Source organism: Aedes aegypti, chromosome 3 (genome assembly GCF_002204515.2).
Source record: "Aedes aegypti strain LVP_AGWG chromosome 3, AaegL5.0 Primary Assembly, whole genome shotgun sequence".
Lineage (NCBI taxonomy): Eukaryota > Metazoa > Arthropoda > Insecta > Diptera > Culicidae > Aedes > Aedes aegypti.
The window spans coordinates 255,427,299-255,439,360 of NC_035109.1; the positions used below are offsets into that span (position 1 = coordinate 255,427,299).

At 39.6% G+C, this 12,062-nt stretch overlaps 1 protein-coding gene and 1 long non-coding RNA gene across 2 annotated transcripts; both read left to right on the forward strand.

The window, feature by feature from the left end:
• The first annotated feature begins 4,239 nt into the window (after nucleotides 1-4,239).
• Nucleotides 4,240-11,843, forward strand: LOC5569547 (eukaryotic translation initiation factor 3 subunit B). The gene is made up of 5 exons (XM_001652797.2): nucleotides 4,240-4,473; nucleotides 4,618-5,129; nucleotides 5,418-6,443; nucleotides 11,138-11,456; nucleotides 11,515-11,843. The coding sequence occupies exons 1-5, from the start codon at nucleotides 4,359-4,361 to the stop codon at nucleotides 11,607-11,609; spliced, it is 2,067 nt and encodes a 688-aa protein (XP_001652847.2). The 5' UTR covers nucleotides 4,240-4,358; the 3' UTR covers nucleotides 11,610-11,843.
• On the forward strand, nucleotides 6,822-7,332 carry LOC110679659. Its single transcript, XR_002502687.1, has 2 exons — nucleotides 6,822-6,952; nucleotides 7,247-7,332. It is a non-coding gene; the product is annotated as an uncharacterized LOC110679659 (long non-coding RNA).
• Nucleotides 11,844-12,062: the final 219 nt, after the last annotated feature.

The following is a 12,062-nucleotide window of genomic DNA, read 5'->3' on the forward strand; positions in this document are numbered from 1 at the left end:
ATTTTTACCCTTTTTGAACCGCAAGCGAGATTTACAAAAAGGGTAAAAATTTACCCATCATGTGACTGAAACCGCTTTTACCCGTTAAAGCTATTGACTTCGCAGCACCAATCTGGAGTTCGCCGGTTGGACTTCCGAAGCGAAGTTTTGAACGAACTAACTGTCATTGCTCTGCCGGCTCGGCTTTTATCTCGACTGTTTTTGAAAACAGTCCACCATCACGTCGACGGAAGAAGTTTCACCACAACGGAGGATTTGTCAATTCGAGCGCGCCGAAATCCTTCCGATTGAAAATGTGTTGGCGGTGCTTAAGGTGCAACTGTTTGCTATCCATAAACGATGATCAATTTTGTAGTTTTGGGGATGTGATATCGGTTCTACCGGACAGAGATGAACTGAAAGTATATCAACATGCCTGTTATCAGCAAGCATATGACCCGATAGATCACCGAATGATCGATATGATATAAAACAGAAATATTTTCTTTTCAACGATAGTTTGAACATAGATTTTTCACGGATGCCACGATGAGTCTATCGTGTGTTACCTTAAGTTCGTTGATAAAGAAGAGGAAATTGAGCGAAGTTCTTTTTCTGAATTTTATCAGGATGCACAATAACTCGGTCAACCAGTCAGTGATTTTCGATAGCGATCGATATAGATTCGTTTTGAGCCGTTAGCGATCGCCATCGAAATTTTCCACGCATCGAGATAGGCGATTCCTTTTCTTGTCAGTAGCAAACCGACCTTAAAGAGTAAACCGTGTTTACTCTTTCAATGTGGAGAGGCACTTCTAGCGGAAATGGGTAAATTTTTACCCATTTAAGGGTATTCTCAAACAACCGTGAAGGTAATGTCGATGCACTGTTCACCACCAGATTATCGAAGATTATCAATTTAAAACATAGTCACGTGAACATTTACGCCCAATGCTAAAAATATTTTATTTGGCCAACCGTGAACTAAGTGGCGGTAGTGAGCAAACGTCAAACTCGAACAAAAGTGATGCGAGAACCACGAGTGGCCAGTCGTCCAACTACCAAATAATAGAATTGGATGCTATTCTGCTGTACGATGGAAATAATTAGAGTGTTACGTCTGTTTGTCTGTGATAAAACGTTTGACTTCTACTGTGCGCTCTGTTCTCAAATTGCCCGTGAGAGAGAGCGAGACAGCACCAACACACGGCGCACAGTAATAGTCAAAAGAACAAAGGAATTTATGGCACGTACAGAGGCTCATAAATAGTAAATATTTAAACAGGGTTGCCGAAGACGCCATCCCAAGAAACCACAAGCATTATAACATTGCACGTATTCTACTGCATATCAACAATATTGATGCAACATTGCTTTTATTCGACAAATTTCAAGAGCTTTCAATCAATGAAGCATTAACCCAACATTACAATAGGGTCCTAAAGCCCTGTCCCAATTTCAGTGCCAAACCCTTAAGTTTAGGCTAAAAACACGTGTTTACTCAATTTTTAATGTTTTTCGTTTGTTTAAGCCAAAAAACATTTTTTTATGTTTTTGTTCGATTTTGTCACACCCATTGGCTTTTACTCAAATTTTGGGTGTATTTTGTTTTCCGTGTCCCTTCCGAAATGTCAGATAGGAACATCCCCAGTGTCAAACATGATCAGAAGTGTCAAGGTTCATTTATGGACTCAATTTTTAAATTAATGTTTAAATATGATATAGTCGTTATTTGAGCGGGAAAAATTGCTAAAGTAGTTGCAGTAACATGCTATTTCGTGTTATTAAATAAAAACAAATTTTCGTTAACCATTTTAGGACCCTATTGTATCAATGCACTAACATCACTTTATAATTTCTCGCATACTCTGAGATAACGCCCTAAAAGCCATTGGTAGCCACATGTGTAGCTCGTTGTTTCTGAGCTAATGAAAGAATAAGCATCCAAACCAACATCACGGGCAGGTAGATAATGATCCTTTCTTCCACATAGTGTTGTTAAATAACATGAAAATCCATTCAAATGCTCAGAAACAACGAGCTACACACATGGTTACCAATGGCTTTTAGGGCGAGATCAGAAGTTATGCGAGATTTGTACTGCTGCATTATTATTACTTTATAAATTGCTTCATTGCTTTATTGTCCTTTTCGCATTAGTTCAACTGTAAAAGTGCCCTTTTCTACTTTTAAACTACTTTAATGATGCACGGAGAAATATTTTTACCTAATTTTTGAGTTTACTTTACCTAAAATTAGGTATATCGATTATAGTTTCAACCCAAAATCTCTCGGTTTTCTCTTTCTGCCACACGAATGTTGTCAAAAATAGAGAGAGCTGCATCTACCCAATGGGGGTACTTTGGCCCAATAAGCCAAATTTGGGTAAATGCAACTTTTCTTATGTTTGGGTCGAAAGAACTCAATTTTGCGTTAAATCAACCCAAAATTAAGTATATTTTTCTAATGGAATTAAAGCCAAACTACCCAGTGGGGACCTTGGAAATTTAGCCAAAATTAAGTTATTGGGCTCAACTACGGAATTGCGTTGAAACAACCCAAAATTGAGTTGAATTCCGTCTCCGTGTAGGCTTACGGCAATGCAGCTGCATTATATTGCGCATTTCTTTCACCACTGGACTATCGCAGAAGTTTTTACAAGTGCGGAAACGCTAATAAAAGTGCCCAATAGCATCAAATCGGGTAGGTGTCTATGGGGGACTTATTCTTTGTAAATCAAAGAATAAGTGCTCTGAAGACACCGACAGGATTGAATGCAATTCCGCACTTTTATTCTCACCTTCGCACTTATGAGGCCGCACCACTGTCTAAACTGACGTGGTGGCTAGAGCATTTTGCTTCATGAATAATAGCCAAATATTTGATTGAAAATACGTTGGAACACTAACTCCACCTGGTGGTTTTTGTAAAGAAACACTTTGACGGACAAATCTTTAGCACTCCGAGGAAAAACTACACATGTTCGGGTATGTGATTGTCGATAGTTTTGACAAAACTAAAATGCATCATACGAAATTGATTTAGTTTATTTTAGATTTAGTATTTTACTCATACCTTACTAGTTTGAAACCAGTGTGTATTGTTTGGTTTGACTGATGAAGATGCTCGTTGTATAAATGTCACCTTCGTACGGGGCCGTACATTAATTACGTAAGGGTTTATGGGGGGAGGGGGGGTTTGGGATTTGTTACGCGCCATGCAATTTATTTTTTATTTTCATACAAAAAGTCTTACCATGGGGGGGAGGGGGGTTTGGAAAATCCCAAAAATTGTCTTACGTAATAAATGGACCGCCCCTACTATTGACGTTGCATCAGTTTGACATTTGCGACCACTCATCATTTGAATTGACCGTTGCATATTTTCGGTTACCGTCTGCAATCGAGAGTCACGTCAGTTTAGTCAGTGGCCGCACTTCGCATTCCAGTAGTGAAAGAAATACACAATATATGCAATGATATAATGCTCCATGGGTTTATTCACAAATTTCATAACGCTAAAAATGGCTATTTTCGAACCCACCCACCCCCTTGTAACGCTTTTTGTATGAAAATTTTACAAATTTTGTATGAGCCGTAACAGCTCGAGGACACCCACCCACCCCCTGGTTAAGCCTGGTATCCACATCCTAAGTAGAGCGGTCAAGTACAATTTGCTACTAATTACCAAAGTAATTTTGACAGCTGATCCAGAATGAGCGAAGTGTCACTTTTACTTGCGGAATAATTGAGCGGCACATTTTTCCGTACGGAATAGTGACAGCTCCATTTGATTTGTACGGCAGGCGTTACCAATGTTACGAAATCAGCTCTACTTGTGAACTGAATACAGCTCAAGTAATTTGGACAGCTGAAGTATTTCTTGGTCATTACTTGTCCTATCCTTTTGGGGCTCATTCATTTATTTCATAACGCTAAAATTGGCTATTTTGGACACCCACCCACCCCTTTGTAACGCTTTTTGTATGAATATTATTCAGTTTTTGTATGGGCCGTAACATCGTTTGGACACCCACCCACCCCCTCCAGCGTTATGAAATTTGTGAATGGGCCCTTACACAGTACTTACGAAGTGGATACCAACCATTACTTGGGATCTTTCTAAATGCATTTAGATTTTCTATTTCCGTGCAGATATCTCGCCTTTTTCAAGTGTTGATCGAGATTTTTTGCCCGCGCGATGACATGCTGCCGCGTCGCGGCGAGGGAATGTCAAACGCCAGCGCTACCAACCTTTCCGGACGAAACTTCCAATTTCATTCTTTTCCGGTGCAGAGGTGTCAAAATTTGTGAAATTTTCGCTAGTTCTATCAGAAAACTCAATTTTACCCTGCAAAAAGCTCTGAAACGTGCCCAGAAATGGCCAAAAAGAAAGGCGAAAACTACGACAGTGATGGGGGTGACGATCAGGACTACGACGAGGAGCCCAATTTCGATGATCCGGAGGGTTTTGTGGACGACGTCTCTGACGAAGGTAAGCTGCTTTGAGGAGCCATGGGATGGGATGTCTTCTTATTCTTAGCGGCTTGTCATCAGGCATAAGCTTGATTTATAGGGGGAAAAGCCGCTTGAAGTGTCCACGTAGCAGAAAGTGATATGGTTTTTTGAATTGTTCCAGAATTGCTTGGTGATTTTCTGAAGCAAAAACCTTGCGAATCGGACGGCGTAGAAAATGTTATTGTCGTGGATAATATTCCGGTTGTTGGACCGGCCCGATTCCATAAGCTGCAAGGAGTATTGGAGAAACTGTTCAAGACGGCCGGAACGATTGTCAACATTCACTACCCCAAGGATGATGAGGAGAACACCCGAGGTTACGCCTTCATTGAGTTTAAGAATCCGGAGATGGCCGAAGAAGCCGTGAAGGCATTCAACAACTATCGTCTGGACAAGTCGCATACGTTGCTGGTAAATTTGTTTTCCGATTTCCAAAAATACTCGGACATTCCCAAAGAATGGAGCCCTCCGGAACCGCAGCCCTACAAGATGCAAAACGATCTTTATAACTTCATGACTGAACCGGACGCACAGGATCAGTTCTGTGTGATAGCCGAATCTTCGCCGGGAGCGGTGCAGGTCCAGTTTTGGCAAAACACCCAACCCGAACCCGTGGAACTGCTGACTCGTGATGTAAGTACTTTGATCACCAGTAATATGTGAAATGGCATTGCAACATTTTCAAGATCATCGAATGTAAAATGTTGTTTATGACTTCAGATTCGGAAAGTGCACACCTAAACTACACACACAGAGTGTAAGGCTGTAAATTTTGAACAAAAGTTTTTTTTTTTTGTTACAAAACTTACAAACAAACAAAAGTTACAAACGGGTGTGTACTTTTAGGTTCTAAGACAGAATTTGGTTTACATTTTGTGCGTTGTGTTATGAATGTAACATTTATCTTTTCCTCTTTTTCAGCGTTTCACGGAAACATACGTCAAGTGGTCTCCCCTGGGAACGTACATCGTGACGTTCCACAAGCAAGGTGTCGTTATTTGGGGTGGTTCCAATTTCACCAAAATCAACAAATTCCCGCACTCTGGAACTCAATATGTGGACTTTTCTCCCTGTGAACAGTATTTGGTGACCTACGGTCCAAACGGCCAGAAGATCATCATCTGGGACATTCGGACCGGAACGGAAAAACGTTCCTTCATCTCGGACGGCACTTCCAACATGTCGATGTTCCGTTGGTCCCACGACGATAAATACGTGGCCCGGATGGGTGACAATGCAATTCATGTGTATGAAACGTCGACTTTCTATCTTTTGGATAAGAAATCTATTAAGGTCCAAGGCATTCGCAACTTCAGTTGGTCTCCAACGGATAACATTATTGCCTACTGGATGTCCGAAGATCTGGAGGCTCCCGCTCGTGTGACTCTGTTGGAAATACCTAGGAAAAACGAAATCCGTAATAAGAATTTATTCAACGTAGCTGATTGTAAGATTCATTGGCAAAAATCAGGAGATTACCTCTGTGTGAAGGTCGATCGTTACTCTAAGTCTAAGAAAGATAAGAAGGACGCCGATGTTAAGTTCCTTGGTATGTTCTACAACTTTGAAATCTTCCACATGCGAGAGAAGGACATTCCCGTGGACTCGGTAGAGGTAAAGGAGACTATCCTGGCGTTTGCTTGGGAACCAGTTGGATCTAAGTTTGCCATTATCCATGGCGATCCAGCGTCCGCAAATGTCAGCTTCTATGAGGCCAAAAAGGGACAAGAACCTACAATGTTGAAGAAATTGGAGAAAAAGATTTGCAGTCATCTGTTCTGGTCCCCGCGGGGGCAGTTTATTGTGTTGGCAAACCTCCAGGCTGGATCGTTTGAGTTTGTGGATACCAACGACTTTACCATCATGAAGAGCGGCGATCACTTCCGTGCTTCGGAGGTGGAATGGGACCCTACCGGCCGATATGTGGTGACTGGAACCTCTGGAAAGGTGAGTGGTTTGATTTTTGTGAACAGTTTTCGAACGGAGAGTCCATTAGAGATTGTCAAAATGATTGATTCTCTCTTAGTTTGCCTCCAAGATTAAACATGATTTAATATTTTTTTCAATTGTTAGCAAACTATGCCATAACAATTGCACATTAAATCAGACAAGTGATTCCAGTCTTGGGTTTAGATATCGTTTCATAATAGTTGCCAAACATCAAGTGGTATTTCTATAGACTAGGGTAACTATGCTATAATTCGCCCATTTTATGACGCGAAATTGTGGGTTTCGTGGCCGTGCGGTTAGTGTCGTTTGGCATTCAAGCGCATCGTGTCATAGAGTGTGGGTTCGATTCCCGCTTCAGCAATTGGAACTTTTCATCAGGAATGGTTCTAGGCTGCACCACTGGAGCATGCTTGTCCGTTGTTTAGTGTTAAGTTACAGTCTATGCAGCTAAATTGCTAAAGACGGTGTCCGTGTCTTATTTTTGAAATGAATATATTGAGTTGACGGTAGTTGTGGGGCCCAAATAGCCGTAGCGGTAAACGTGCAGCTATTCAGCAAGACCAAGCTGAGGGTCGTGGGTTCGAATCCCACCGGTCGAGGATCTTTCCGGGTTGGAAATTTTCTCGACTTCCCAGGGCATAGAGTATCTTCGTACCTGCCACACGATATACGCATGCAAAAATGGTCATTGGCATAGTAAGCTCTCAGTTAATAACTGTGGAAGTGCTCATAAGAACACTAAGCTGAGAAGCAGGCTCTGTCCCAGTGGGGACGTAACGCCAGAAAAGAAGAAGAAGAAGGTAGTTACGACCCCTAGATTAATTTTCGCCCACCTTTGGAGCGAAGAAAAACATCTCAGCTATAGCGGTCCATGATCGGCAATGTATCGCAAGTTGGAACAAGCTTAATAAATAAAGGCAGCGAACGAAAGCCCCAAACAGAGAGCGATGATAATAGGACTTTACGGAACAAGTTGCAGTATGATGATTTTTACAGAACGAGTCGTAAATTTATCCTACGAGGCTTGCCGAGTAGGATAATTACCTACGACGAGTGCTGTAAAAATCCAGTTCTGCAACGAGTTACGTACAACATTTTTTGCAATTTCGTAGAAGACCACTTGAGGGTATCAGAAATTAAATCGGAATGCATTCACCATCATTTTACAATTTCTGGGAAATTGTTGTGTTATGATTCATTAGGCAATTAAAAACAGTTGCGTAATGAGAAAGCGTTGCGTAATGAATCATTACAGCACTGGTTTCAGTTAGGTAATGGCTATTCCCGCACTGCATACTTCAGTGCAGGAAAGTAGGCTGCTCCATGACATATTGGCGTGATGAAAAACAGCATATTACGATGAGAAATTGCAAAAAATGAATTTTAGCAATTTCTCATCGTAATAGGCTGTTTTTCATCACGCCAATCTGTCATGAAACGGCCGGGGCTACCCCGTTTGGTATAAAGTCATTTGGCATAAAATCGTTTGGCATAATGGTCATTTGGCATTATGGACGTTTGGCATAAAAGAAAAGAAATTAGAAATTTAAACAGTGCTACATAAGAGAAGATCTGGTGATCAAAAAAAGGGAAAATCATTGATGAAAATGTTAGTAGTTATAATGCCAACGAAGGCAAAATTGTCAATGAAAATGTTAGTAGTTACAATGCAAACCACTAGTTTAACAACGTAATGAGAAAGAACAGCCTATAACCAAAAGAAGGGAAAATCACATATGAGAATGTTAGTAATCGTAATGCCAAATACACAGCAACTCAGTTTTCAATGATTATGCCAAACGTCCATTATGCCAAACGGATTTATGCTAAATGACTTTATGTCAAATGGCGTCCCCTCGAAACGGCCTACTTTCCTGCACTGATGTATGCAGTGCGGGAATAGTCATTACGCAACTGAAATCAGTGCTGTAATGATTCATTACGCAACGCTTTCTTATTAAGCATCTGTTTTTAGTTGCGTAATGAATCATTATAGGGTAGATGCATTAATCTTCGCCCCCTCCCTAGTTTTCGCCCCCTTGATAGAACATTAGCTTGTACTGGATTGTAATAAAATAAAAATGTTTTATTTTTTAACTTACATAAAAGATCAAAATAAAATGTACAGTTTCCAAATGTTACTAATAAAAGCAATCTTCTCAACCGCCAAATCAACGCATATAAAAATGTTGTAGAGATGATACGCTGTTTTTTTTTTCGTTCAATGAAAAAAGCGTCTATTTTGAAAGGCAAGGAAAACATATTAAATTAACTATATTATCTGTAAAAAATAAATAGTTATGATAAGATATGCATCAGCAAGAGACACGATAGATTTTTTCAACTATTCCAGCAATTATAATCAGTTTTAAACTATTTTTTCAGGTTGGCGAAAACTAAAGCACGTTTTCGTACGACTCTAATCTTCGCTCCTGGCGAAATTACCTGTAAAGTTCTTCCAGTGGTGCGTGCATTAATTTTCGCCCCTCCTCGAAATTGTTCAAAAAACAAAATAAACTCATTGATTTTGAACCTGTTAACATGAGGTTACAGAAAGTTTAAAGGATTTTCTGAATGTGCTGAATAGCTCCTTCTTCTTGGTATTACGTTTCCACTGGGACAGAGCCTGTTCTCAGCTATATATTCTCAGCAATATTCATATGAGCACATGCACAGTTATTAACTGAGAGCTTTCTATGCATAAGCTGCCATTTTCGTTTTCGTGTATTCTGTGGTAGTCACAAACATACTTTATGCCCAACGAAGTCAATATTATTCCCGTTACGAATAGATCCTTGACCGACCGGGAATCGAACTCAGACATCTTCAGCATGGCTTTACTTTGTAGACGCGGACGTTATCACTAGAATTAGGTAGGATTAAGAACTTCACCAACGATTTTCAACCGACTACTAAAATCTGTTTAGTTTACTGTAATCTGGTAAAAATCCTGAGCAGTGCAGTAAATGTGACCATGTCCATAGTAGCATTCACTAAAAAGCATTTCAATCCGTGACGCCTACCATACAGCTCAGTGTGGTTCAATCAAGTTTGTTTCTAGTCATAAATACTGCAACTCTGGTTAAATAAACCGAATAAGAGTTAACAGATTTAATAGTCGGTTGAAAATCGTTGGTGAAGTTCTTTGTTTTACCATGGATTCAGTAGTTTCTGCAATAAAATTCATTTCAGTGTATGATATTTGTTGCTCATTATTATACTGATAGTCTGTGACGAAGAACAAATTGAACTTAATATTGTCAATCAAATAACCCACCATATTCAGCAAGAATGGAATCGAAACGAAATGGGATCTACCGATATTTAATTTTAATTATTATTTTTACCACTACATGAGTTAATTGGGTTTACCGCAGTACTTTTTTCCCGCATTCAGTTTTTAGCACTGCTAAAATTATAGAAAATGCTGAAAATAATCAATTTCACCCGAAATTACGGTACTTGATATAAATATTTAAAAAATATTGGAAGATACTGTACATCATGAAGGAGCAAAATATATGGTGCAATACATGGTAATATTGAGATTTCTAGGCAGACTAGTGAGCGAAGTGCAGGATTGGTAATTCAGACATATCAAGGTTGATTCCGACATTCTGACATAGGATCATTTCATGTTGGGAAATTTCTCGACTTCCTGGGAATAAAAACATACTTCATATAAATGCTACAACAGCATAAATAATTACTTTGCAATAATAAAAACAAAACATAGTGAAAACCTTTCATAGCCTTCGTTAGTAGGTGGCTACAAAGCAAATCCATGCTGAAGGTGTCTGAGTTCGGTTCAGGATATTTTCGTAATGTTTCGTAATTTTCGTAATTTTTCTTTGAATTCCTTGTTCATGAAGTATCATCGTGCCTGCCCCCGGTATACGACTGTAACAATGGCAACTTATGTAAAGAAACCATTTAGTTCATAACTGTTGAAGTGCTCTTTGAAAATTAAGCTGAGAATCAGGCTCTGTCCCAATGCCAAGAAGACATAGTGGAAATAAACAGGATAAGTACTAATGAAGATGAAAAGTGAGAAAGATAATAAGTACTTTATTAACCTATCGAAAACCTGAACTTCAATTAATGGGAGCGAAGATTAGAGCATGGGTGGGGCGAAGATTGAATTTGGGGGGACGTATATTGAAGCACACCATTAATCCAATAATTATACTTTTTTCAATGGTAAAACTTCATTTTGGATATCTTTGCAGCTTGATCATCGTAAAATAATAGATGAATAGTTGCATAAGCTCAATAACATTATTTGATATTAGTTATTAGAGTCAGAAATTAACTGTTTCTGCGATTACATGGTTTAGGGGGGCGAAATCTAGTGCTTCTACCCTACAAGGCAAGCCTCGTTGGATAAATTTACCACTCGAGCTGTAAAAATCATTCTGCAACTTGTTTCGTGAACTACTATTTCTCACTTGTTTACCATTGCGGGTTTATTGGGAGAGTTGCATACTTGTCTGTAGCCTTAAAACAAATTATGTTAAAATTTATCAATGCTCAATGCAGAACTGAAAATAAGGTTTACTGAGCGCGCGAATTATAGCGTCGTTACCACAATACAATCGATTCCCAAGAATTGGAACTATCACTGTCACTGTCAACAGTTCACTGAGTAACAATGTATTCCATTATTAAACATTATATTTTATCACTTTTAGGTCAAGGAGGATCACGGTTATCACATTTGGTCCTTCCAAGGCAAGATACTGAAGCGCGTCAATCTGAAGAACTTCATTCTTTTCCTCTGGCGTCCTCGTCCGCCCACTCTATTGTCAGACGAAAAGCAGAAAGAAATACGCAAAAACCTCAAAAAGTACTACGCACAATTCGAGAGCAAGGATCGCATCCGCATGACCCGTGCCTCGAAGGAATTGTTGGAAAAACGTGCCAAACTGCGAGAGCAGTTTGTGGAATATCGCACCAAGCGTGTGAGCGAATGGGAGGAGCAGAAGTACCGGCGTATGCAGCTGAGAAACAGTAAGATAAGCTATATAACGTTTAGTCCTTTTGCTTACATAATATTTCTTCTCCACAGACATAGATACCGACACATTGGACGCTGATCCAGATAATGTTGAAGAAGAAATAGTAGAAATTCTAGTACGTGAAGACACCACCCTGCTCGAGTAATCCGTATAAGGCATTTCCTGTTCGACTTCTATTGAGAATTTATCTCTACCCAGCGGTAAAAAAATCAGATAGATCATCAGCCCTCCATGATAAGCTTAAAATCGTGGCCCTGCAAGACAGATATATGAGTGATTATTCTCTGTCTTGTAAGAAGAAAAACATCTTATTTCATATTGTAGAATGCGACTCTTAATTTACAGTATGAAACATAAATGGTTCTTAGCTTATTCTAAAGTTATTTGTTTTACTTTTATATAATATTTGAAATTCCTGGTACATTGCGCTCTGCTCTCTGGATGGGATTTGGAATGGGGTTCATATGAGTTAGTCCTCCATTTTGATCTAAAATTCCCTGGGCTTGGAATTAAGGCCTCAGACCCTTATCTGTCCTGAACCACCTTACGGTATTTCATCAGGGAGGGGCCAGTGCATATAACATTTAACACATGTAGC